The following is a 27,162-nucleotide window of genomic DNA, read 5'->3' as shown; positions in this document are numbered from 1 at the left end:
GTGATTGAGTATGTATTCTTTCCATTGTGAAAGGATTAACAGTTCCAGTTAATACTTTCACAATAGAACCCCGAAGACATACAAAAGGGGAGAAATTACTTTAAAAGCCACGTGACAATTTGCACACGAATGTAATTTTAAAAATTTGTTCGGAAAAGTTACAGTTATTGAAAGTTCGGTGGAGTAATCGAGAGAGTTTAACATTGAATCTCCGCTAAAGCGCTGGGATTTCATTAAAAATTCGAGTTATCAACAGTTGACTGTATTTACATTTTTGTAACCTACTCATTATCTACAGGGGGGCGAAATGCTGGGAGCGACTTTTCCGTAAACCATCTTTGGCAGGTGTTTACCAAATAACATGTGAATGCAATGTATCTTATTGTGGAAAGATGAATTAAGGAACATTAATATTATATTGAATACATGAAACCTCATAAGTCTGGTCTAGCACAACACAGCATTAACACTACTCATAATATCCAGTGGGATAAAGCTCTTCTCCTCCATAGATGCAGGTTCAAATATGAATGACTCTTTAAAGAACGTTGTGAAACTATTTTACATCGGTCGATTCTAAATCAAAATGACTGTCTCTCTCTCTCTCCCAAAACTCTGGGAGACTTATTTTATGCAACCATAAAAATTAATTATCTTTAAAGGATTATTTAATAATATTTAGTAATTAATCTCCTAGCATGCGGCAACAATGTTAATTGGTGATCCACCGACTGTTCTTTACTTTGTATTCCATTCTTTTAACTGTTTGTATGACACTGAAGATATACTGTTAATTTCAGTACGAAATATTTGTCATCATCATCAAATTCCTGATATATTCCCTCAACAGGTGTACAGGATATGATAGTACTACATGAAAAATTTCCATCATTACTAACTTCCTGTCTACAATTTTCCTCCAAATCAGTCTGTTACTTGTCAAGACTCCAACATTATCAGATCTTATATTTCTATCGTCTAAGGCACTTTGTACCATATCAATCCATCTATATCTCGGTCTTCCTCTTGGTCGTTATCCTGCCAACCTGGCAGAGAACACTCGTTTTACTAATCTTTCCTCGCCCATTCTGTTTAAGTGACCATACCAACTGAGATTAGCTCTGCTAATGCATTCCTGGATGCTGACAATGTCCAGTTCTTTCCTAATATCCTCGTTTTTAATATGATATTGCCACTGATGCCATCTGTTCACGCTCAGGACTTTTTTCTCAGAACTCTCATATTTGCGGTCGCTAGTCTTTGGTAGTGTTTTACTTCTGAACCAGCTCTCAGATCCATAAGTTAAAACTAGTTTGAACACTGTCTTGTATACAGCTAATTTAGTGTTCTGACTAATTTCTCTCTTATTCCATAGTCAATGCCATATGAATTGGCTTCCTACCATACCAGTTTTGTTGATTCTGTTGTCTATTTCCATATTTAATTTACCATCTTCACTAAAAAAATCGTGCCTAAGTATCTGAAATGTTTTACTTGTTCCACAGGTTCTCTGTTCAAAACACAGTTGACATTTTCAACGATTCTACCTATTTTCTTTGTCTTTGTCTTTTTATTGCTGACCTTCATGCCATATCTATTACAACAGTTATTCAGTTTAGTCAGGGAATCTTGCAGTGGATTTATTTAGGAGTATAACATCGTCCGCATAAAGCAAAGAGCTGACATTAACATCTGCAATTCCGATATCATGTTTAATACCACTTTCCTTCATAATGTGATCCATATAGATAATGAATAAGAGGGAATAATGTACATCCTTGTCTCACGCCAGATTTAACATTAAACCATCTTCCTGTACCTCCTTCAATTCTAACTGCTGACTTGCCACTCAAATAAAGATTAAGTATTGCTTGATATAATGCCCCATTGACACCATATAACTGTAGCGTATTGAATAGCTTCTCTCTTGGCATCTTGTCATATGCCTTTTCCAGATCGACAAAACTTAAATACAGATCTTTGTTATATTCCCGAAATATTTGTACCTTTATTAATTAAAAGTTATTACTGTGGAATTGTTTTTTTTTTTGTATTGCTATCTTAGTTTGTTTGCTGACTTCCGTTTTGCTCAATATAAATTTATTTAACTGGTTTCCAACATACTAATCTTGCTTATTCTTTTATTTATGCAGTAACTTAAAGAAAATATTAATTTCAGTACTAATTGGAACTCCACTTATTGCGCTTTATAATTTTAAGTGCTTGTTCAGTTGTTAACCATTCATCTTTCTTAGGTCCTTCGCCTCCTTTACATTTCATTTTCTCACTCATAATCATATATAAAAGGGTAATAAACTGCACATAAAAAGTTTTTAAAGCTATGCTGCTGCATTCCTGTGCTGTGGCTAGATATTTGAATGCAATAAATATGAGCACGAACATTTGAGAACTCTTTTTGGGATACTCACCAATGCCGAACATTTGCTATTTTTATTTTTTTTTATAATGTTCAGAAATGCATTCCACCTTAATTTTGTATTAATGTAAAATGTATTTAGTATAATTGCTTTTTTTTGATGAAATTATAATAAATGTACTGTAAAGTATATATGGGTAGGTCTCGATTAGTGTGGATAATAAATTCCATTAAGTGGTTGCATTATTTCAATTTGCACTATTCAAACTTATAGGTAAATTATTGTACTTGATTCCAGCTTGATAGAAATAGGCCATGAAAAATTTCAAACAAGTTTTTATATGTTTATTTATGAAATATTACAGCAAAAGATAAAAAAAAATATAACAAAGATCTGTATTTAAGTTTTATAGATCTGAAAAAGGCATATGACAAGGTACTAAGAGAGAAGCTATTCAATATGCTACAGTTATATGGTGTCAGTGAGGCATTATATCGAGCAATACTCTTTGAGTTGTAAGTCAGCAGTTAGAATTGAAGGAAGTACAGAAAGATGGTTTAATGTTAAATCTGGTGTCAGGCAAGATGTACATTATCCCCTCTGTTATTCATTATCTATATGGATCATATTATGAAGGAAAGTAGTATTAAATCTGATGTCAAAATTAGAGATATTAATCTCAGTTCTTTGCTTTATGCAGATGATATTATACTTCTAAATAAAACCGTTACAAATCTGCAAGATTCCCTGACTATGATGATGAAACATGGTGAAAGTAAAAGTAAGATTGCAAGCGAATTTGGTTTTAATGAGCCTACAATGCAGATGATTTTATTCAAAGCTGATGACTATTGCAAGCAAGATAAAGATGCATCTAACTGCAAGTATGCAATGCACATGTAACTGAAGTGCTATAATGGTTGAAATGGAAGATCTGTTGATTATTTGGCTGGAAGACTGCAATCAAAAGAGAATTCCAGTTAGTGCCTATAATATCGCAGCCAAAGCTCTAAGCCTCTTTTCAAGACTTCATCATCATCATCAAATTCCTGCCATGTACCCTCAAGGAGTGTACAGGATATGATAGGACTACATGAAAAAAATTATATCATTACTAACTTCCTATCTACAATTTTCCTCCAAATCAGTCTGTTACTTGTCAAGACTCCAACATTATCAGATCTTATATTTCTGTCGTCTTAGGCACTTTGTACCGTATCACTCCACCTATATCTTGGTCTACCTGTGGGTCGTTTTGCTGCCAACCTGGCAGAGAACACTTGTTTTGCTAATCTTTCTTCGCCCATTCTGTTTAAGTGACCATACCACCTGAGATTAGCTCTGCTAACGCATTCCTGGATGCTGACAATGCCAAGTTCTTTCCTAATATCCTCGTTTTTAATATGATATTGCCATTGATGCCATCTGTTCATGCCTCTAATCTTTCAAAGGACTCTCATATCTGCGGTCTCTAGTCTTTGGTCAAGTGTTTTACTTCTGACCCAGTTCTCAGATCCATAAGATTAAAACTGGTTTGAACACTGTCTTGTATACAGCTAATTTAGTGTTCCGACTAATTTCTCTCTTATTCCATATGAATTTATTCAATTGACTTCCCACCATACCAGCTTTGCTGATTCTGTTGTCTATTTCTATATTTTATTTACCATCTTCAGTAAAAATTGTGCCTAAGTAGCTGAAATGTTTTACTTGTTCCACAGGTTCTCCTTTCAAAACACAGTTGACATTTTCAATGATTCTACCTATTTTCGTTGTCTTTGTCTTTTTATTGCTGACCTTCACACCATATCTATTACAACAGTTATTCAATTTAGTCAGAGAATCTTGCAGACTTGTAGCAGATTTATTTAGAAGTATAACATTATCCACATAAAGCAAAGAGCTGACATTAACATCTCCAATTTTGATATCGTGTTTAATATCACTTTCCTTCATAATGTGATCCATATAGATAATGAATAACAGAGGGGATAATGTACATTTTGTCTCACACCAGATTTAACATTAAACCATCTTCCTGTACTTCCTTCAATTCTAACTGCTGACTTGCCACTCAAATAAAGACTAAGTATTGCTTGATATAATGCCCCATTGACACCATATAACTGCAGCGTACTGAATAGCTTCTCTCTTGGTACCTTGTCATATGCCTTTTCCAAATCGACAAAACTTAAATACAGATCTTTGTTATATTCCAATGCTTTCTCGACTATTTGTCGTAAATTGAAGATCTGATCCTGACAGCCTCTATTTGGCCTGAATCCAGCTTGTTCTTCACCAAGCTTTTCTTCCACAATTCTTCTCAGCCGTTTCTCAAGTATACTTGCATAGATCTTGCCAGGAACACTCAGTAGGGAAATACCTCTCTAATTCTCACATTCAGTTTTATTTCCCTTTTTATATATGGGTACTATGATAGCTCTACTCCAATCATCGGGAATTCGTCCCTCTGTCCAGGCTTTCTGAACTATGCAGTGCAGCCACTGTAAGACTTATACCACCATACTTCAGCATTTCTAGTCGAATATCAACTATTCCTGCTGCCTTTCCACATTTCAAGCCTTTGATCGCTTTTTCTACTTCAAGTATGGATATGTATTCCTGACTGCATGCCTGGTCAGTGTTTTTTACCACTGTGCTGTCATCACTGCTTGTTTCATTAAGCAGTTTTTCAAAGTAATTACTCCATACTTCAAGGATATCTTTTTCTCTCGTTTTCATGTCACCTTTATCATCTCTAACTCGTTTTACAGCATTCTTTCCTTCATTCCGAAGCTTCTTCAACAACCTTCAGAATATCTTACCCTCATCTTGATATTTATTTTCTATATTCTTGCCAATGTCCTCCCATGACTTTTGTTTAGATAGTTTTACACAATGTTTAGCATTCTCGCATTTGTCTCTGCATTCTCTAAGAGCACAAGTCGCCTTATTTGCCAGGAACTTTTATTATGCTTTCTTCTTTTCCTTCACTGCCTCTTTAACTTCCTGTGTCCACCATGGAGTTCTGATTTTTATATCCTTGTAGACAACTTCACCACATGCCTCTCTAGCTGAATCAATCAGGGCTTTCTTCAAGGCTTGCCACTGAATCTCCAGGGTTTGATTCCTGTTCTCAAACTCCTTCATTTTTTTTTCAATAATCTTTGTGTATTTTAGTCTACAGTTCACATCTGAGAGCTGCTCAACTTTTATTCGCTTTAAAACTTTCTTACATATCATTCTTTTTAATATGAAATTCAATTTTATCCTACTCTAGACTAAATAGTGATCACTTCCAATTTCAAATCCTCTATACACTCTGGTGTCCTGCACGAGGGAGAAAACATCACTATCAACAATAACATAGTCAATGAGACTTTTCTTATTCCTTGCCTCTTCTCTCCATGTGAATTTGTGCACATTTTTATGTTGGAACATGGTGTTAGTAATAACCAGTCCATGTCCTCAGTAGAAATCCAACAGATATTTGCCATTATTATTAGCTTTGCTCTTTTCTCCAAATTTTCCCAAAATATTTTTGTATGTCTCTGCTATTTAGATTCCCAGCAAGGACCAACTTTTCCTTTTTCTTTGTGTCAGTTGCTTTCTCTGAAACCTCAAAAAATTCCTCCACTTCTACCTTAGTAAAACCTTCTGTGGGACCATAGACACAAGTAAGTCTCATTATCCAGTTATCCATTCTGATGTTTGCCCACATCACTCTACTTGAGATTGCATGCCATTCAAGAAGATTTGCCTCGTATTTAGTGTTGAATACTATGGCTACTCCTTGTTTTCCTTGACTGTCATTGCCTGAGTATAACCTTTTGTATTTATTGCTCAGAAAGATCTCACCAATTTTTGTCTTTTTTGTTTCAGTCACCCCTATCCTATTATATCGATCTGGTACTTATCTAATTCCTTAGCGAGTTCCATTTCTTTGCCATTCAGGCTTCTTATGTTGATAGTACCGATATTTAACTCTGGTGATGTTGAGTTGGGGTGTATTTTCAGATTTGTTCCAGTAGCTGACTTTTCGCTGTTCGTCCTTGTTTCCTGGTAAAAACAACGGGGGGCCTTATTTAACCGGGCGATGCCCCAGCTGGCATGAAATTTTGTCATGTTGTACCATCATTTTTTATTTTGGTTTAACCAATAAGAATACAATTTGGTCGGCTAAATCCCATATTGCCAGCCCATTTCCGTTTGTTCAGTATCCAAGTAGATACCCAACAGGGTGCACCACAAGAAGCTGAGGATTGGACATTAGGTCAGAAGCCATGGTACGTTCTCCGGATTCCTTTAAAGGCTATGCGGAGGTCTCCTCTCAGTTATAAAGCTTTGACCCTTAAGAACCCTCTTTTTAAGTCTTTTCAAGACTTAAAGAAAGAGACTAAATATAAAGAAGACAATTCAAAATTCGCAGCTAGCAAAGGTTGGCTTGAAAATTTTAAATCTACGGCTGGACTAAAGAATGTGAAAATGACAGGTGAAGCTGCAAGTTCCGATAATGATGATATCGATCTACATTTTCTGCTGAGCTGCAGAAAATTATCAGAGAAAATGATTACGATTACCGTCAAATTTTCAGTGTAGATGAAACTTGTCCACGCGGTTAGCCTAGTGGCTATGCGCTTCGCAACCATATGCCTGGGAAAGGAGTGTCCTAGGTTCGATTCCTGTCGGTGACGTGAGGAGCTGAAGGATCTTCCTCAGCCATAGCCAAGTTAGCCAGTCTTGGGCGTGGACAGCAGGGTTTTTTCCCCAGTTTATTCTGGGGTTTTTCATCCCGCAAAGCAGGCAAACTGGCCTTGAGAACTCAACACTACGGGGCATAGGGCTGACCACCTTATCCTGTAAACGGAGTGATGTCCGATGATCAATGGACCCTCGACACCGCAAGGTAAAAGAGGGTATAAGGGAGATGAGATGAGATGAAACTGGCCTCTATCGGAAAAAAATGCTGTCTAGAACTTTTATATCAAAAAAAAGAAGCAGCACAGCCTGGCTATCAAGTATCAAAAGATCGTTTAACTACTATGCTTGGAGGGAATGCTAATGGAGATTTTAAATTGAAGCTGCTGCTCTGCTTGTCAATCGAACACAGAACCCAAGGACCTTAAAAGGATGTAACAAGAATGCTTTACCTGTAATTTGGTGGGTGAATCAGAAGGCTTGGGTTACCCAAAGCCTATTTGAAGATTGGTTTGTCTTATTTTTGTCTGGCAGTTGAAGCTTATTGCAAGAGAAATAATTTAGCTTTCAAAGCTTTTTGCTTTTAGATAATGCACCTGGTCATCCAAATTTTCTTAATGATCTGTGTGAAAATGTGCAAGTTTTATTTTTTTCGGCAAATACAACATCATGGCTACAACCCATGGACATGGGCGTCATTGGAACTTTCAAACCCTGTTTTCTTAAAAAGACATTCTCAAAGGAAGTGGAAACAACAATGGGAGAGAATGCGATTACGCACCAAAAATTTTGGAAAAATTTTAGCTTGAAACACACAATTGTAAACATTCATGACTTGCTGAAGCGAGTGTCTTCTAGCTGCATGAGAGCTGTTTGGAAAAACCTTTTGCCAGAATGCGCTAATGACTTAGATGGTTTTCAAAATCCTGTGAACAATGTGGTTGAAGAAATGTTGCAATTGGTGAAGACTTTGGTTTTTGATGATGTTGATGCAGAAGATGTTAAAGAATTATTGGATTCAAATTCAAAAGATTTCAGTGACAACGATCTTCTTAAAATTGAACAACAATGTGAATATGAAGACAATGAACAAATGGAATGCGAAGATGTAGCTCCAAAGAAGATAACAGTCAAAGAACTGGATGGAATATTTTGCAGTTGAGAATCACTTAAGCATTGTTTGCTAAGGTCTAGAGAGTCATTTTGCTTGTTATTGTAGAATTTATACTGATAAGAAAAAAAAATTAAAACTGTTCAAACGACTTTTATAAATTTTTTTTTGATGAAAATTGCAGTAACTAATGTAGGTACAAGCATTTATTAAACATTTACTCTGCATTTTTTTATCTTTCCTAAAATAGTACCGTATAAAACGAATATATTAATACAGTAATCGATCATGAATGAATTGTAATTTTTACTGTTAATTATTATATTTGATTAATGCGATTTTGTTATATGCCGTAACATCGAGGGATTAATTAATTGCATTAATCAAGGGATACCTGTGTGTGCGTGTGCACACACACACACACACACACACACACACACACACACACACACACACACACACACACACACACACACACACACACACACACACACACACACAGCATTTCTGTTCCTTACATCAGTTCTATCTCTCCAAAATTAGCAAAAATCTTAAGAAAATTTAACATTTTGACCTTCACAACATTGCCTAAGCTACGTTCCCTTCTCAGTCGAGCAAAGACTAATCAGAATGGTCTCAAATATCCTGGAGTTTATCAAATTTTCTGCAGTTGTTGTAAACCTTACTTTGGACAGACAGAAAAATCAATTGAACTTTGTGTTGAAGAACACCAAAGAGATATCAACTACAAAAGAACTCAAGCCAGCGCCTTATCTACCCATGTCCTGTTTTCAGCTAATTCGAACAAGGAGAGCCTCCCACATCCAGTACTCTGGGAAAAGCCTAACAATCTTCACCGTTGTTATGATGAGATAGAAAGAAAAATTTTGGAGTCAAGAGAAATAATCCTAAACCCTGTTCACATCAATAGTAATTTAAGCAATAACTTATCAGACTGCCAAAGCTCTGCTATTCATTACTGTCATGCACGAGATCGTGGATGTACGCATGTGCCTAATAATACAGTTGGAGGTGCTTCTTTTTTAAATTCATCTAGGCTTTAGTTTCTACAATGTTTTTTTTGTTGCATTTTTTAATACTGTTCAGATTCAGTTCCTTACTGGGATTCCTATATGTTTTTTCACCTGAAAAAGTCTATGTTTAGATGAAACTAGTTGTGCGATTAAAACCTTTTATGCTAATCTCAGTCTTTAGTCATTTAATTCTTTTAACATATATATGTGTGTGTGTGTGTACGCACGCACGCACGCACGCACACACACACACACACACACACACACACAGTGGAGTTATGGAAATTTTAACAAAGTGCTCACATCATCGAGCAAAAAAAAAAAAAAAAAAGCTGTATTTCACAGAAAAACTTTTTTATTAATACAGCTTGTGTACAAATTCCAATCAAAAAGTATGAGAGGACAATCACCCTCTAAAGGCTATAATTTTTAAACACATATTTCATGATTGAAACATGAAATATTTGCACACAATCAACTGTGTTCATTTATCTTATATAAGAAAAACGATTTTTAACTATCAAAATATAATAAGAATGAAATCTTTTATAAACTTTTATAAAACATTTGATTGGCTACTGGTTTTACCATACGATTGGCTACCAGAAGGGAGAAGGGTAAAGATAGTGCATATGCTTATTTTATTTTCAAACTTGGGGTGCATTCGTTATAGAGGAGTTGAAACAATAATTCCAAATAATCTATACACTGCTGAATAGCCTAATTTTTGTTAGGTTACCATATGAGTTTGTCACTTAATATGTTTCAAAAAAAAATAAAAAAGTAAACAAGAAGAACAAGGGGCTTGCAAATTTGAGAAAAATTTAACAAAGGGCTTGCACGAGCCCCTTATAGCTCACCACTGCACGCGCACACACACACACACACATTTCTTTATCTAACCCACAAGATGCTTTGGCAATGAGACATCAAGTGTTATGGGATAAATTAAACTGTCAATTATTGCTATTGCTATGACATACCTAGAGAAAAATTTGGGAATTTTGAAATGGCATTAAATCCTAAACATCTAAATATAAACACAAGTATCAACTTGTCTGAATAATCATAGCCATCATTAGTCGAATGCACAAACACACAATGTGCAGAACAGTGCAATGCACAATTAGTAATATTTAAAAAAAACATCAGTCTACATAGTTAGTGGTTGTCACCTTTGTTAGTCTTTACTGTTTGCATACTAGTTTGTATGTTTACATGTGAAGAAATCCTATGTAATAGGATGTTATGTATATACACTGTCTATCATAATTGTCTGGACACCCCTGTTATTTGAAGTTGTGGAACATTCCAGGTTTATTAATAACATAAAAATTGATGTACAGATAGTAAGAAGCAGTATTTCATCATAGAAGTTGAATATAGTGGTATGGCAACATGACATGAACTCAGTGACTTTGAGAGAGTTGTCATCGTGGGCTGTCCCATTGGTGGTATGTCCAAACGTGCCATTGCCACTCAACTGGAGCATCCAAAATCAACAGTTGGCAATGTGATAAACAAATGGAGACATACTGACATCACTAGTGCAGGAAAATACCCACAGTGGTTGCCGCCAAACATGACTCTCAGGGACGGAAGGGTATTAAAATGGGTGGCATACAAAAAATGGCTACAATTGGCACAGATCAAATGTGGTGAGTTCCAGAGTACCAGTAACACTCTAGTGAGCACTAATATTGTATGAAAAGAACTCCATTAACTGGATTTCCAAGAAACAGCAGCTGCACACAAGCTAAACATAATAACAAACAAGGCGGCTTGTCTGGCCTGGTGCAAAGAGCATGAGAACTGGACAATGACCAGTGGAACACGGTACTCTAGAGCAATGAATCAAGGTTCACCTGTTTCCAGTCTGATTATTCAGAATATCAAGGTACTGAGCTGTCTTCATAGAACCACAGCAAAAGACCAGTGGTCCTACTCCAAACCAGCTGAATGCATCCCACACACCATTACTCCTCCACTATCAAACTTTACTGTGGGTACAACATGCTGTGGTGCCACAGTACTGCTTGTTACCACAGCGTGTTATTTCCATGTGGTTTTATGATGGCAGCTCAGTATCTTGATATTCTGGATAATCAGATGCTGCCTACACCATGCAGTTTTTATGGAATGGATCCGTGTTACTATCAAGATTACAATTCCCCATGCCACAAAGCTGCAGCTGCTATGGAATGGTATGAAGAGATGGTTGTTAAATGAATGCCCTGGCCTATGCAGAGTCCTGGTCTCAACCCCCATCGAACATCTGTGGGATGAATTGGAGCAGCGATTGAGGTGCAAAGCAGCATGTTCTTGATCTGTCTCTGAACTCAGTGCTGCTTTGATGGAGGAATGGAGACAAATTCCACCTGTCTGCTGCACATTGGTGGAGAGCATCCATCGAAGGTTGCATCAGGTGATCAAAGCTAAAGGTGGACACACCTGACAATATTAGGGTTCATCTGCTGGTATCAATTGTAAATTGTTAAAGTGTCTGGACAGTTATTGGTAGATAGTGTATATATATGTTTAAAATTATTAACTGACTTAAACATCGAGAAAAAATACAAAAGATTTAATCAGGTGAATACAGTACCATGGAGAAAACAACATCTTAAAAATATATTGTACTTTAGACAAAACAGAATTTACAAGAATATAAAGTACAGTATATTTTTAAGATGTTTTCTCCATGCTACTGTTATTCACCTGACGAAGTTGGCATTTCCGATGAAACTAATGGTGAAACCTTATTAAATCTCTCGTATTTTGTCTCGGTGTTTAAGTCACTTAATAAACATGTCATTTAACCGAGTCAATTACTCTGTAAATATATATATATCAATAAAAAAAAAGAAAGATATTCTTGGTTTTTAATTTTGTATCATGATTATAGTCTTCACAACATTGCAAAAGGCAGTATATTATTTTCAGAAAAACTCAATTATTAAAATTCTGATGTTAATTTTTTCTGATGAAATACTATTTTCAATAATTGACCTTATTAAGTTAATAGTAATGAGCTTATTAAATTTTCTCCTGGGGAGGAGGAGGATGTACGTTTCTTCATTCTTCCATTTCAAATAATGTTGCAGCCTTTACAGAAGAGGTTTGTCTTTCATTTTATGACAAAGAAACAGACAAATCGTTTAGATAAAGTAAGTATTTTAAAGACATTTATGAACTACACTGATTTAAAATACTTTTTAATTCTCTTTACTTAACATTCGACCTTTCGAACCTTTTTCTTGATGAGGTCATCATCAAGAAAAATACATATGTATAAGATACAAGCTACATGACACTGCACTATACAAAAATAAAATGAATCTAAATGTTTGTTAATCTTTTACCCTAGCCTGACCTCTTGTAGAAAAAAATAAGTAAAATAAAATAAAATAAAAACGGAACTTCATTAAATGTTTCTCAAGTCCTCTCGTATTGAGATTTCTTCTGGGCTTGTTCTGGTTCTTATAAGGGTTGCAGATGGGTCCTCCACATGCTTGGAATGATTAATCCATCATTTTTGTTAAAGTTTGGATAATATTTCAGCATTTCACAAGCTTCTTTGAATTTTCTTTCAAAACAGGTTTTGGTGTGGTGTAGGGACTTGGTGCCTTTCCGTGGCATATTTTGGAGTGCGTGGTCTGATAGGCCTGTTTTACCATAGTGGAGGTATATAATGGTAAATGGTAAAACAGACCTATCAGACCATGCACTCCAAACATGCCACAGAATCAAACTGGAAGAGGTATCTTAAGATAATTACACAGAAAAGGTTGAATGTGGATAATCAATGAGATGATAGTAATGATAGTAATAATAATTTTTATACATGATATTCAAAATTCGCAGCTAGCAAAGGCTGGCTTGAAAAATTTTTATACATAATATTCAAAATTTGCAGCTAGCAAAGGATAAATCTAATTATCTTATAGAGTATTTTCATATGTACAGTGAAAACTTTATATAACATTTACTGTTCAGTACAAGATACCGAGAACATTCGTTTTTGATAAATATCCATAATTAATTTTTTCACTGCTGACACTGCACTTATTTATTTGTTTGTTCTGGTTACATTTCTGCTGTTTTCCTTTAAGCTTTATGCTAAGCTTATTCAAGCAAGTGTCCACAACAAGCAGGCATTGATTTAACTGTTTTATATCTCTGCATATAAAATATATACATACAAGGCATGTTAAAAAAAAAAGACCAAACCTTTGCTATAAAGACTTTTTTGTTCATTTTACAACATTTTAAGCACTTTAAGCACTGTCCCCTTCAAAGTACTATATTTTTCTTTAGATAACGTGCACCTAATGTATAATGCGCACCCCCAACATTTTCATCACTCCTTTTGATGTTTGGATAATGCGCATGTGCCAACTAACAGTAGAGTTAGGAAGTACAGACAGAGGAAGGAGGAATTCTGTAGGGCACACGACAGCAGAAGTTAAAACAGTTGTAAGTACAGTTGAACCTCGGTTGTCGAACATAATTCATTCCTAAAGGCCGTTAGGAAACCGATTTGTTTCAAAACTGAAACCATTTTCCCTTACGAATTAATGTAAAATGGATTAATCTGTTCCCGAAACCTAGATGATTGCTTATTTAAACCTTTATAACTTTTTTTACTTCATGCATAAAATCGTATATAAAAACAATGAAAATGCATAGAATCTTACACAAAAAGAATGAACACAATAAATAGATAAAATATAGACGAAAATTAATCGCCTCTTTATTTTTGAGTATTGCATGGATCGTGGATTTCGCCATACCGAACTGCATAGCAAGATCCAAGATACAAACGCCATTTTCATGTTTGGATATGATTTCTTTTTTTATCTCTATCGTGGTTCTAACAACTTTCTTTTCACTTTGCTGCTATCACTATCCTTCTTCAGCCCCACGGTGGCTTATTTAATAATAATTTATAAAAAAAAACCCCACAAAATACATAAGAAAATCAAGAAAAGGCACTGCAAATTCAAGAATGCGAATGAGTTTAAGGGGAAGTAGGGCAGGTATTGTGTGAATAATGGTTAGTATGTCAATGTTGGGTCTCCCACGATGAGTCTTTTGACTCCATGGAGGCACCTTATAATTATATATAATAGTCTCTTAAATTAATTAATTCTTCAGAAATTCCAGCAGATGTCTGCACTGAGTGGAGACTACGACGTAACTGACGCTCTCCTGCAGTAATCTCAACCTGCAGAGCACGTGGTTGCCGGTTTGCCTGTTCGGGAACCGAGATTGTGTTCGTAAACTGGTGTGTTTTTTGTTCAGAAAATGTGTTCAGGAACCGATTTGTTTGAGATGAGAGTCGTTTGACAACCGAGGTTCTACTGTATTCCAAATTGGCCATCATTCCAGGTAGTTTAACAAAAAAAAACTCCAACCCCTTGATCTTGCAGTAAATAAACCATTCAAAGACAGTTTGTGGGCTAAGGAAGATTAGATGATGAATGGCATCCATGAATATAACAGAACAGGGCAGATGAAAAGAACATCATATAAAGATGTAGTTACGTTTATTGTAGAAAGTTGGGCTGCTGTAAGTGAAAACTGTTTTAGAAATGGTTTCATTAAAGCACAAGGGAATGCGGTGGTGTCTGGTGACAATGATTATGAAGTTGAAGAAATACCAAACGAAATTTTTAACACAATTGATTCTTTCAATATTGAGTCTGATGAAGAATTTTTTGGATTTGAATAGTGTAATGTTCAATAAATATTAAGTAATACTTCTACCTTAGTTTTGTTATTACATTTGATTTACCTCTCATACCTTTCAAATGTATACCGCACATGTTCATTTTTAACGAATTTACACTTTTTTGTATAGATAACTTGCATGTTATCTATTGAAAAATACGATAGTTCCCTCTACTGGCAATATACCATTCCCAGCGTTTCTTCCATTGTTGAAATGCTTCCTAGAATGCACTTTCTGTGATGGAGCGTAATTCTCTTATTGCATTTTTCCGAATCTCCTCTATGGTTTGGAAACAACATCCTTTCAAAGGTGGTTTAAGTTTAGGAAACAGGAAAAAGTCTGCTGAAAGTTTTCATTATCATTTGTATTGGCAAGCAGTTCCTGACTGATTTCAACACAGTTCTCTTTCTGATCATCAGTCAACGAGCACGGCACGAATTTTGCACTGATGTGACGCATCTGAAGTTTTTCAGTCAAAATTTGATGGCAAGATCCTATGCTGTTGCCCACTTTGTAAGCAACTTCTCGGACAGTTAAACAAAAATTTCCATGAATCACAGCACAAACTCTCTTGACATGGTTGTCTTCTGTTGATGTGGAAGGTTAGGAAACAGGAAAAAGTCTGCTGAAAGTTTTCATTATCATTTGTATTGGCAAGCAGTTCCTGACTGATTTCAACACAGTTCTCTTTCTGATCATCAGTCAACGAGCACAGCACGAATTTTGCACTGATGTGACGCATCTGAAGTTTTTCAGTCAAAATTTGATGGCAAGATCCTATGCTGTTGCCCACTTTGTAAGCAACTTCTCGGACAGTTAAACAAAATTTCCATGAATCACAGCACAAACTCTCTTGACATGGTTGTCTTCTGTTGATGTGGAAGGTCGTCCAAGCTTGGAATCTTCACCAACCAATGTTCTGACTGTTTTAAAATGCTTAAACCACTCATAGCACACTGTGTCAGCTCATACAGTTTTCCCCGTATGCTTAGTTAAGCAACCGAAATGTCTCTGTAAAATTTTTTACCAAGTTTGCAGCAAAATTTCACACACACATTTTTCTTCAAGTTCTTTCATTGTCACTTTGTCACTAATCCGATGGATAGCTTATGCATGTGCTCACTTTAGCGAATGTAACTCAACAACTAATGCTCATAACAGGCAAATGACAGTTTGTTGTCAAAACCTGCTGCTAGGTGTGCTCAGTAGCTGCAGCATGTTCTATGTATCAGTTGGCACACTATTTAAAAAGTTTGGTCTTTTTTAGAACACCCCTTGTGTATATAAAATATATGTGTGTTTATTTATTTATTTTTTTTTGGTTAGCTGGTAGAAGCAAGTGGAGCATACACAGACATGGGTACACACCTGCATATGTTCAATTTAACTTTTTTTGAAGAGGAGGAAATGCTAGATAGGGCATGTTTGTGTACTTGTATTGGTGCTTGAAAGAACTTCATTATTTTTATTTTTTTATTTTTTTTTAGTAATTTCCCTCTAATTTTCCATTTCCCTATAATATCGTAGCACCCCTTTCAGCTCTCTCTAGGTCCCTATATTTCTCTTATTGAATGGCAGTTTGTTGATCATATCAGATACATAGAAGCTCTGGTTGGCTTTTCTGTGATGATTATACTTATATGAGTATGTTATGTAGTTTATTGATTGTGGTCTTGTTATCTGATATGCTTTGTTCTGATTATTCTGTAGTTTGAACTGAAGTAATATTTTAGCATGACTGTTAGTAGCCTAAGTGTTTAACATTAAAAATTTTGTGTTCTGTCATTGCGGTCTCACGAATGTGGAATTTTTCTATTTGTTCTGAAAATATAATTTTTTTTTATTATTTTATATTGCAATGATTATAATTTGTGTAGTAATTGTATATCTTAAGATGTTTCGTGTATGTAGGAGCAATGTCTTTTAATCAGTATAGTTTGCTTGCTGTTATCTTAAGTTTGTTGTGCAGATCATTTATATGGCTATGCCAGCTTAGATCAACATCAAGGTGAAGTCTGAGGTAACGTTGTTTTCACCTGTGTGATATTTTTGGTTTTAACAGAATCAGTGCTTTATGTATTGGGAATGGATGTTGGATAGTGAGCTCATTAGTTTCTATGGGTTAGGTCTGGAGATTTTTGAATACCATTTGGTTTTTTTCAGTGTTTATCTGTATGCAGTTTTCATTTAGCTCATTGGTGATGACCAGATTAATGTCATGTTGATTATATTGTTTACATCATATTGAATAGACACTATGACTGTGTCGTCTGTGTATTGGAAGATACTACTTTTTAAGGGAAGTTGATTAATTTCATGCGTCGTCGTCATCATCATTATTATTAAGAGAGACCTTCAGGGAGTCAGGGACTCGTTGAGGGAGGCCACATACTACACACACCAGTTATCATACTTTAATAAGTTTAGTTTAATCCTTTATCCAAGTGTGAGCAAACAAAGTTTGCGCCTGAAAGTATCTTCAGGACTGGGGTAAGGTAGTGCAACACCAGGCAACTCGTTGCAAAGGTGGAGAAAGAGTTTGCACCTGAAGATACTTTCAGGCGCAAACTTTGTTTGCTCACACTTGGATAAAGGATTAAACTAAACTTATTATAGTCTAACCAAGTGAAAAATAAACTCTCAGCTATCATACTTATTCTTGAATTCATTCATACTGTTTGCACTCACAACATCTAATGGCAATCCATTCCAATCATGCACTACCCTATGAGAGAAAAATTTAGCCCTCACCCCTGTCTTAGCGACATTCATTCTCAGCTTCCAAGGATGCCCTCTTGTCCTTTCCCTCCATAAATTGAAAAATTCCATCAACTGAAATCCTGTAAGACCCTTTCAGAAGTTTGTAATTCTCAATCATATCACCCCTCTTTCTCCTTTTTGCTAGTGTCTGCAGTCTACAAATCTCAATCTGTCTTCATAATCAGTATTCCATAATCCTGATATCATTTTTAACACTTTCCTTTGCACTCTCTCCAATATATCAGAATCACAACAGAAACCAAGAGACCAGACCTGCACACAGTAGTCCAAGTAAGGTCTTATCAAGGCCTGTAAAGGGGCAAAATGACATCCTTATCTTTACATGTAATTGCAATTATCTTTAAAAGATAATTACAATTATCTTTTGAGTTGTATTTGCAAATCTTTGCTACACGGTCCCTCATCATCATCAATTTCCTGATATGTACACTCAAGAGGTGTTCAGGCTACTATGACAGTACTACATGATTAAGTTTACATTATTATTATTATTCTTAATAGTAATGAAGAATTTATTGAGACATGACACACGTATTTCTCCATACTTAAGCATTTCTGGTTAAATATCATCAGCTGCTTTTCAATGTTTCAAATTTTTTATGGTTTTTTCTACCTCAAGTATTGATATGTACTCCTCTTTGCATTACTCTTGAAAATGTTCTAGTATGGTTCTCTCACTACTCGTTCCGTTTAACAGTCTTTCAAAGTAATTATTCCAGACATCTAGGATATCCTTATCTTCAGTTTTCATGTCACCTTTATCATCTTTGATTTCTTGTTACTTTACTTATCATTAAGAAAGTTATTGTAGTAGTTTAAAAAGCTTTTTCTGGGCACCTTGTCATATTAGAGCTACAAAACTTAACTACAGATCTTTGTTATATTCCCATGGTTTCTTGACTATTTGTAATAAAGTGAAAAGCTAATCTTGACAGCCTCTATTTGGCCTGAACCCAGCTTGTTCTCCAAATTTCTCTTCCACAATCTTTCTGAATCTCTTTTCAAGTATGCTTGCATAAATCTTATCTGGAACACTTAGTAGAGAAATTGCTATGTAATTCTCACATTCAACTTTATTCCCTTTTCTATAGATGGGAACTATTAGAGCTCTATACCAATCACCTGGAATTCAACTTTCTGATAAAGCTTTCTGACTGCAAAACATTTATTCCTCCATACTTAAGCATTTCTGGTTGAATATCATCTACTCCAGCTGCTTTTTGATGTTTCAAAGTTTTTATGGCTTTTTCTACCTCAAGTATTATACGTACTCCTCTTTGCATTACTCTTGAAAATGTTCTAGTATGGTTCTCTCACTACCCATTCCATTTAACAGTCTTTCAAAGTAATTATTCCAGACATCTAGGATATCCTCATCTTCAGTTTTCATGTCACGTTATCATCTTTGATTTCTTGTTACATCTATTCTCCATTTCTAAGCTTTTTCAATAGCCTCCAGAACATTTTGCCACCTTCCTGATATTTATTTTCGACATTCTTACGAAAGTCTTCCCATGACTTGTTTAGCTACTTTTATAGCTCAGTCCTCTTACATTTTTCTTTGTATTCTTTTAGAGCATCTGCCAACTTATTTGCTAGGAGCTTTTGCATGCTTTTTTCTTTTCCAGAACTGCTTTATTAACTTCTTCTGTCCACCATGGTTCTTATTTTCTGTCCTTACAGACAACTTCACCACATACCTCCCTAGTTGAATCAGTTAATGTCTTCTTCAGAGTTTGCCACTGAGATTTCAAGGTTTGGTTTTTGTTTTCAAACTGCTTCAGATTATCTTTGATGATGCTTCTATAGTCAAGTCTATAGTTTACCTGTAAAAGCTGCACAACTTTATTTCTTTTTAAAACTTTATTAGATACCATTCTTTTCAATTAATATCCATTTTTATCCTGCTTTGCACTAAGTAATGGTCACTTCCAATTTTAAATTCTCTGTCCACTCTTGTATCTTTGAACCAGTATAAAGATATCAGTCAACAATAACATGGTCAATGAGACTTTTCTTATTTCGTGTCTTCTCTCCACATGGACTTGTGCATGTGGAAACGTGGTGTTAGTAATGACTAGTCAGTGTCCTGACTAGAAATCCGGTAAATACTTACTATTATTATTAGCTTTGCCTCCAAGTTTTCTCAGAATGTTCCTATATGTCTGGTGGAATTTATTTCCTACTCTGTTGTTCAGATCTCCAACAAGGACCAATTTTTTCATTTTTTTTATGTCAGCTACCTAGCTGTTCTAATGACTCAAAAAATTCTTCCACTTCTTCATTGGGGGAACCTTTTGTGGGACCATAGGTGCAAATAAGTTTCATTGTCCATTTCTTCATTTTGAAGTGTATTGTCCACATCACTCTACTTGAAACTACCTTAATGTTGTGCATATATATATATCATCATCAAATTCCTGCCATGTACCCTCAAGGGGTGTACAGGATATGATAGTACTACATGAAAAAAATTATATCATTACTAACTTCTTATCTACAATTTTCCTCCAAATCAGTCTGTTACTTGTCAAGACTCCAACATTATCAGATCTTATATTTCTATCGTCTAAAGCACTTTGTACCGTATCAATCCACCTATATCTTGGTCTTCCTCTGGGTTGTTTTGCTGCCAACCTGGCAGAGAACACTTGTTTTGCTAATCTTTCCTTGCCCATTCTGTTTAAGTGACCATACCACCTGAGATTAGCTCTGCTAACACATTCCTGGATGCTGACAATGTCAAGTTCTTTCCTAATATCCTCGTTTTTAATATGATATTGCCATTGATGCCATCTGTTTATGCCTATAATCTTTCTCAGGACTCTCATATCTGTGGTCTCTAGTCTTTGGTCAAGTGTTTTACTTCTGACCCAGTTCTCAGAGCCATAAGGAAAAACTGGTTTGAACACTGTCTTGTATACAGCTAATTTAGTGTTCCGACTAATTTCTCTCTTATTCCATATGAATTTATTCAATTGACTTCCCACCATACCAGCTTTGCTGATTCTGTTGTCTATTTCTATATTTAATTTACCATCTTCAGTAAAAATCGTGCCTAAATAGCTGAAATGTTTTACTTGTTCAACAGGTTCTCCATTCACAACACAGTTGACATTTTCAATGATTCTGCCTATTTTCATTGTCTTTGTCTTTTTATTGCTGACCTTCATACCATATCTATTACAACAGCTATTCAATTTAGTCAGAGAATCTTGCAGACTTGTAGCAGATTTCTTTAGAAGTATAACATTATCCACATAAAGCGAAGAGCTGACATTTACATCTCCAATTTTGATATCATGCTTAATACCACTTTCCTTCATAATGTGATCCATATAGATAATGAATAACAGAGGGGATAATGTACATCCTTGTCTCACACCAGATTTAACATTAAACCATCTTCCTGTACTTCCTTCAATTCTAACTGCTGACTTACAAACTTACAACTCAAATAAAGACTAAGTATTGCTTGATATAATGCCCCATTGACACCATATAACTGCAGCGTATTGAATAGCTTCTCTCTTGGCACCTTGTCATATGCCTTTTCCAAATCGACAAAACTTAAATACATATCTTTGTTATATTCCCATGCTTTCTCGACTATTTGTCGTAAAGTGAAGATCTGATCCTGACAGCCTCTATTTGACCTGAATCCAGCTTGTTCTTCTTCACCAAGCTTTTCTTCCACAATTCTTCTCAACCGTTTCTCAAGTATACTTGCATAGATCTTGCCAGGAACACTCAGTAGGGAAATACCTCTATAATTCTCACATGCAGTTTTATTTCCCTTTTTATATATGGGTACTATGAGAGCTCTACTCCAATCATCGGGAATTCGTCCCTCTGTCCAGGCTTTCTGAACTATGCAGTGCAGCCACTGTAAGACTCTTATACCACCATACTTCAGCATTTCTGGTCGAATATCATCTACTCCTGCTGCCTTTCCACATTTCAAGCCTTTGATGGCTTTTTCTACTTCAAGTATGGATATGTATTCCTGACTGCATGCCTGGTCAGTGTTTTTTACCACTGTGCTGTCATCACTGCTTGTTTCATTTAGCAGTTTTTCAAAGTAATTACTCCATACTTCAAGGATATCTTTTTCTCCCGGTTTCATGTCACCTTTATCATCTCTAATTCCTTTTACAGCACTCTTTCCTCCATTCTTAAGCTTCTTCAATAACCTCCAGAATATTTTGCCACCTTCTTGATATTTATTTTCTATATTCTTGCCAAAGTCCTCCCATGACTTTTGTTTAGCTAGTTTTACACAGTGTTTAGCATTCTTGCATTTGTCTTTATATTCTCTAAGAGCACAAGCTGACTTATTTGACAGGAACTTTTGGTATGCTTTCTTCTTCTCCTTCACTGCCTCTTTAAGTTCCTGTGTCTACCAGGGAGTTCTGATTTTTTTATCCTTACAGGCAACCTCACCACATGCCTCTATTGCAGAATAAATCAGTGTTTTCTTCAGAGTTTGCCACTGAATCTCCAAGGTTTGATTCCTGTTCTCAAACTCTTTCATTTTTTCTTCAATAATCTTTGTGTATTTTAGTCTACAGTTCACATCTGAGAGCTGCTCAACTTTTATTCGCTTTAAAACTTTCTTACATGTTATTCTTTTCAATATTAAATTCAATTTTATCCTGCTCAAGACTAAATAGTGATCACTTCCAATTTCAAATCCTCTGTACACTCTGGTGTCCTGCACCAGGGAGAAAACATCACTATCAACAATAACATAGTCAATGAGACTTTTCTTATTCCTAGCCTCTTCTCTCCATGTGAATTTGTGCACATTTTTATGTTGGAACATGGTGTTAGTAATAACCAGTCCATGTCCTGAGCAGAAATCCAACAGATATTTGCCATTATTATTAGCTTTGCTCTTTCTCCAAATTTTCACAAAATATTTTTGTATGTCTCACAATCATTTCCTACTCTGCTATTTAGATCCCCAACAAGGACCAACTTTTCATTTTTCATTGTGTCAGTTGCTTTTTCTAAAGCCTCAAAAAATTCCTCCACTTCTACCTTAGTAGAACCTTCTGTGGGACTATAGGCACAAATAAGTCTCATTGTCCAGTTCCCCATTCTCATATTTGCCCACATTACTCTACTTGAGACTGACTGCCATTCAAGAAGATTATCCTTGTATTTTGTGTTGAATATTATGGCTACTCCTTCTTTTCCTTGATTGTCATTGCCTGAATATAACATTTTGTATTACTCAGAAAGATCTCACCAGTTTTGGTCTTTTTTGTTTCAGTCACCCCTATTATGTCAATCTGGTACTTAGCTAATTCCTCAGCTAGTTCCATTTCTTTGCCATTCAGGCTTCTTATGTTGGTAGTTCCGATCTTTAACTCTGGTGATGTTGAGTTGGGGTTTGTTTTCAGATTTGTTCCAGTAGCTGACTTTCCGCTGTTCGCCCTGGTTCCCTGGCGAAAACAACGGGGGCCTTGTTTAACCGGGCGACGCCCCAGCCGGCATGAAATTCTGTCATGTTTTACCATCATTTTTTATTTTGGTTTAACCAATAAGAATACAATTTGATCGGCTAAATCCCAAATTGCCAGCCCATCCTCGTTCGTTCAGTATCAAAGTAGATACCCAACAGGGTGAACCACAAGAAGGTGAGGATTGGACATTTGGTCAGAAGCCCTGGGTGGTTCTCCGCATTCCTTTAAAGGCTATGTGGAGGTCTCCTCTCAGTTATACAGCTTTGACCCTTAAGCACCCCGCATATATATATATATATATATATATATATATATATATATATATATACAGAATTTGTGATATACAATGCACTCCATAATTTGGTTGATTAATCAACAAATCTTTATAATCTTTATTGCAATAATTCTTCATCTCATTGATGGAAAATTTCTTCCAATGTTGAAATAATGTACAGATTGGAAAGGAAACTTTTTACTTTATTATACTCCAATAAATCTAGGAAATTCTTACTCGTCAGTATGTTTTATATTGAAAATATAAAATATATTTTCAATATAAAAATATATAAAAAATATATATTGAAAATTGTTTTGAATTTACAATTTTCTCCTTTTCATAATTAAAGTGTAAAATTTACATTATATTTTGATAAAAAGAAACCTGGCAGTCATCATGTGTTATTCTCTAATTATAGTTATTTTAATATTTCTCAGCCAGAATGGTACCTAACTCAGATATTGACATGGATTCGTGATCACTCCCAGTTTATGGAGGAACATGTGCAACCACTTCTTGAGAAGGAAGGAATGCAATTTCTTTCTGCAAAGGTTAGTAATTATCATTATCTGATTTTATTTTCAACTCTCAAGAAACACTTAATATCTTTTCTTTTCAATCTAAAACTTGTTGCATTTTCAATATTTCAGTGTGAATAACTCTGAAATATTGAATATTAAAAAAATTTATTATTATTATTATTATTTTTATATTATATATATATATTTATCCTTTCATTTATAAGTTATAACATTCTTTATAAATTTTATAATTTTATATTCTTGCAAATTATGTTTTATTACTTCTTTCTCTTAATGTTTTCATTTCACACTGCATTTATTTGATGTTTCTATTCTTGCTTTATAATCAATTTAATATCAGTCATTCTACCGAAAAATAGATTTGTTTTTTGTATTGTTTTGCTAACTTTTCCTCTCCTATTTACTTATGAATGACTGTATGAAGTATCAGGAATAAGGGTAAGGAGTTTTTGGCATGAGTAAGATCGACTTGGCCAAAAATTATAGGCATCAGTGAGACCTGGTTGGCTGAAAATGATAGTTACAGGGATAGAATGTAAAGGGTGTTGTATTTTCAGCGAGGATAGGAGGTGGGGTATTGCTAATGATAGTTGCAGAATTACAACTAACAAATATAGAAGTTAAAGAGGATATTACATCTTGAGGGAGATAGTTCATTTGAGGCTGTGTGGTGTGAGATAGAGACAAATAGGACAAAATGGACAAAATAGGTTGTTGGGTGCTACTATAGATCTGGGGGTCCATAGGAGTTCTCTATCAAGCTGTTAATGCCATGTATTGGCAGATTAGCATAATGAGTGTAGGCCGAGCAATTATTATGGAAGACTTATTATGGGGACATCAGTTGGAGGGAGGAAAGAGGGAATGGCAAGATGGAAGTAGGATTTATACAGCTGCTAAGGGATAATTACATGAAAGAACATGATATAGAGGGGACAAGAGATTTAGGGTGTTGGATCTGATAATGGCAGCAGCAGAAGATGTATCCATAACCAAAGTAGAAACTCTGCCTCCAGTTGGGGAGAGTGATCATATGGTCTTGTTCTGGGGAGTTGCCAAACATGTGGAGTTCTCTATCAAGAAGGGGTTTATGATCAACTATAAGGCTGGTGATTATGAGAGACTTAGGGGGGGGGGTCATCTTGGAAAAGTGCCATGGCTTGAGAAGCTACAAGGAAAGAATGTCAGTAGTGCATGTCAAGTGGTCAGAGATTGCTTGAGAGTAGTGGTATCAGACTGTATACCCATGGTCAGGAGGATAAACTAAGTTGGAATTAAGTGGGTGAGTAGGGATATAAGGCAAGAGCCGGAAAAAAAGTAAACATTGATTTGATTTTTTTGTGGAGGAAATATAAAGAAAAAAGTGATCAACATACTCATAAGCATTACAAAGTACAAGCAAGAAGGGTGACTAATACAGTAAGGAAGGCCAAATCAGACCATGAGAGAGAAACCCAAAAGAGTTTTTTCATTATGTAGCAAGCAAGAGGAAAAATGACTGTGGTAGAATGACTATAAACAATGCTCATGGTAGGAAGGTAACTAAACCAAAAGAAATAGTTGAGTTGCTGAGTGATCATATGGCAACTCTACTTTTATAAAATATTCTGTCCATTTCAAATTACTAGTTAAAAATCACATCCTTAAAAAGACAGACATAATGATGTCACATATTTATTTACTAATTTATTACTATTTATTAACTGATAGACACTCGTGAATTATTAAAGTCATTTCTTCCTGATGTATTCTAATTATTCAAATTTACTGTGCATGTAGATTACTTTAGATGGCAAGGAAAAATCCACAAATAGACTAATGATACTGCTGTAGGCTCCCCCTTTCCCATCTTTAGCTAACTTTTACATGGAATACTTTGAAAACAAAATACTTGCCACTACTACATACAAGCTGTTAGTACAGTTATGCTTTGTTGATGATGTGTTTGTCATTTAGCCCCTCATGGACAAGATACCTTGGATTCTTTTGTTACTTACCTAAACAGCCAACATGAAAATTCACGTCACAGTAGAAAAAGAATCTAATAACTGTTTGCCTTTCACGACTCATTAATCATCCGGCTTTCATTTAGTTCGCTATCTTTTTTCCATTTATAGAAAGCCAACACATACAGGAAGATATCTACATAAACAATCACATCATCATCCATTATGGTATTCTAAAAACACACAGAGCTAGGACAGTTTGTTCTAATGATGCAGCTCTTTCCACTGAACTTAAATATCTTTGCCATACTTTCCTGGCCAATTGCTACAGCTTCTACAAATAGATAAAATACTATGTGGCACTCTTACTTCCTTTTAATCAAACACACGAGAACCAAACACCACTTCATATTCCCTATGTCTGAGGTACATCTGAAAAGATAGCCAAAGTACTAACAAAATATAACCTTCACAACACATTCAGACCACATGTGAAATTAGCAACTCTCTTAAGGATAAACTCCATTCCTTGGCATGTCCTGGAGTGTATGAGGTTCCATGTGATTGTGACTTGGCCTACTATTTACAGACAATAACATCTGTTAACATCCACCTTGGAGAACATAAAAAAAAAACTTTTGCTACTATTATTATGGCAAGTCTGGACTGGCCGATCATGCTCTGGACACCGTCTTCACACAAGATTAGATGGAAGAAAACCATTGTGCTTTATAGAAGTCATTACAGGTCAGGAAGATTATTTTTAGAGCCAGCCATGACCATGAAGCATTCTTCTAATCTGAGCAAGTATGACTGTATTAATTTGCGAAAAATTTTGGAGACTATTAATTATATGAAGAGCCAAAGGCTTCAACTGGAGACTATTATCTTAAGATCAACTCCTGTGTAGCTGTAATACTTATTTTTTATTATTTTTATTATTTTTATTATTGTTATTTTTTACAACATTAGAAACTACCAAATTAGGAGGTTAGATTTTTTGTGCTTTACAATTTGAATTTTTTCACTTACTCATTGTTGTCACATGTCAACTATAACATGTAATGTGCTCTGAAGATGCTGGTTTGAAATCTAGCAAAATATAAGCCATTTAATAAACATCTTTTTTTTTATAAATTAGTTAGTCTCGTGTTATAATACCATTAAAATAAGTTATGAATAATGTTCAA

At 35.2% G+C, this 27,162-nt stretch overlaps 1 protein-coding gene across 8 annotated transcripts in view; it reads left to right on the top strand.

The window, feature by feature from the left end:
• Rint1 (RAD50 interactor 1) overlaps positions 1–27,162 on the top strand; it is a 221,506-nt gene that overhangs the window by 45,731 nt on the left and 148,613 nt on the right. For all 8 annotated transcript variants that reach the window (XM_090390551.1, XM_090390554.1, XM_090390556.1 and 5 more), the window contains exons 6-7: positions 12,247–12,388; positions 23,922–24,035. In XM_090390551.1, the coding sequence (XP_090246677.1) occupies positions 12,247–12,388; positions 23,922–24,035 (256 nt within the window). The remainder of the gene's footprint in view (positions 1–12,246; positions 12,389–23,921; positions 24,036–27,162) is intronic.

This window comes from Typopeltis vanoorti, chromosome 3, assembly GCF_054136105.1.
Source record: "Typopeltis vanoorti isolate ZY-2024b chromosome 3, IOZ_Tvanoo_1.0, whole genome shotgun sequence".
NCBI classification, from domain to species: Eukaryota; Metazoa; Arthropoda; class Arachnida; order Uropygi; family Thelyphonidae; genus Typopeltis; species Typopeltis vanoorti.
The sequence above is the reverse complement of the archived record's forward strand: the minus strand, read 5'-3'. Positions and strand labels throughout refer to the sequence as shown.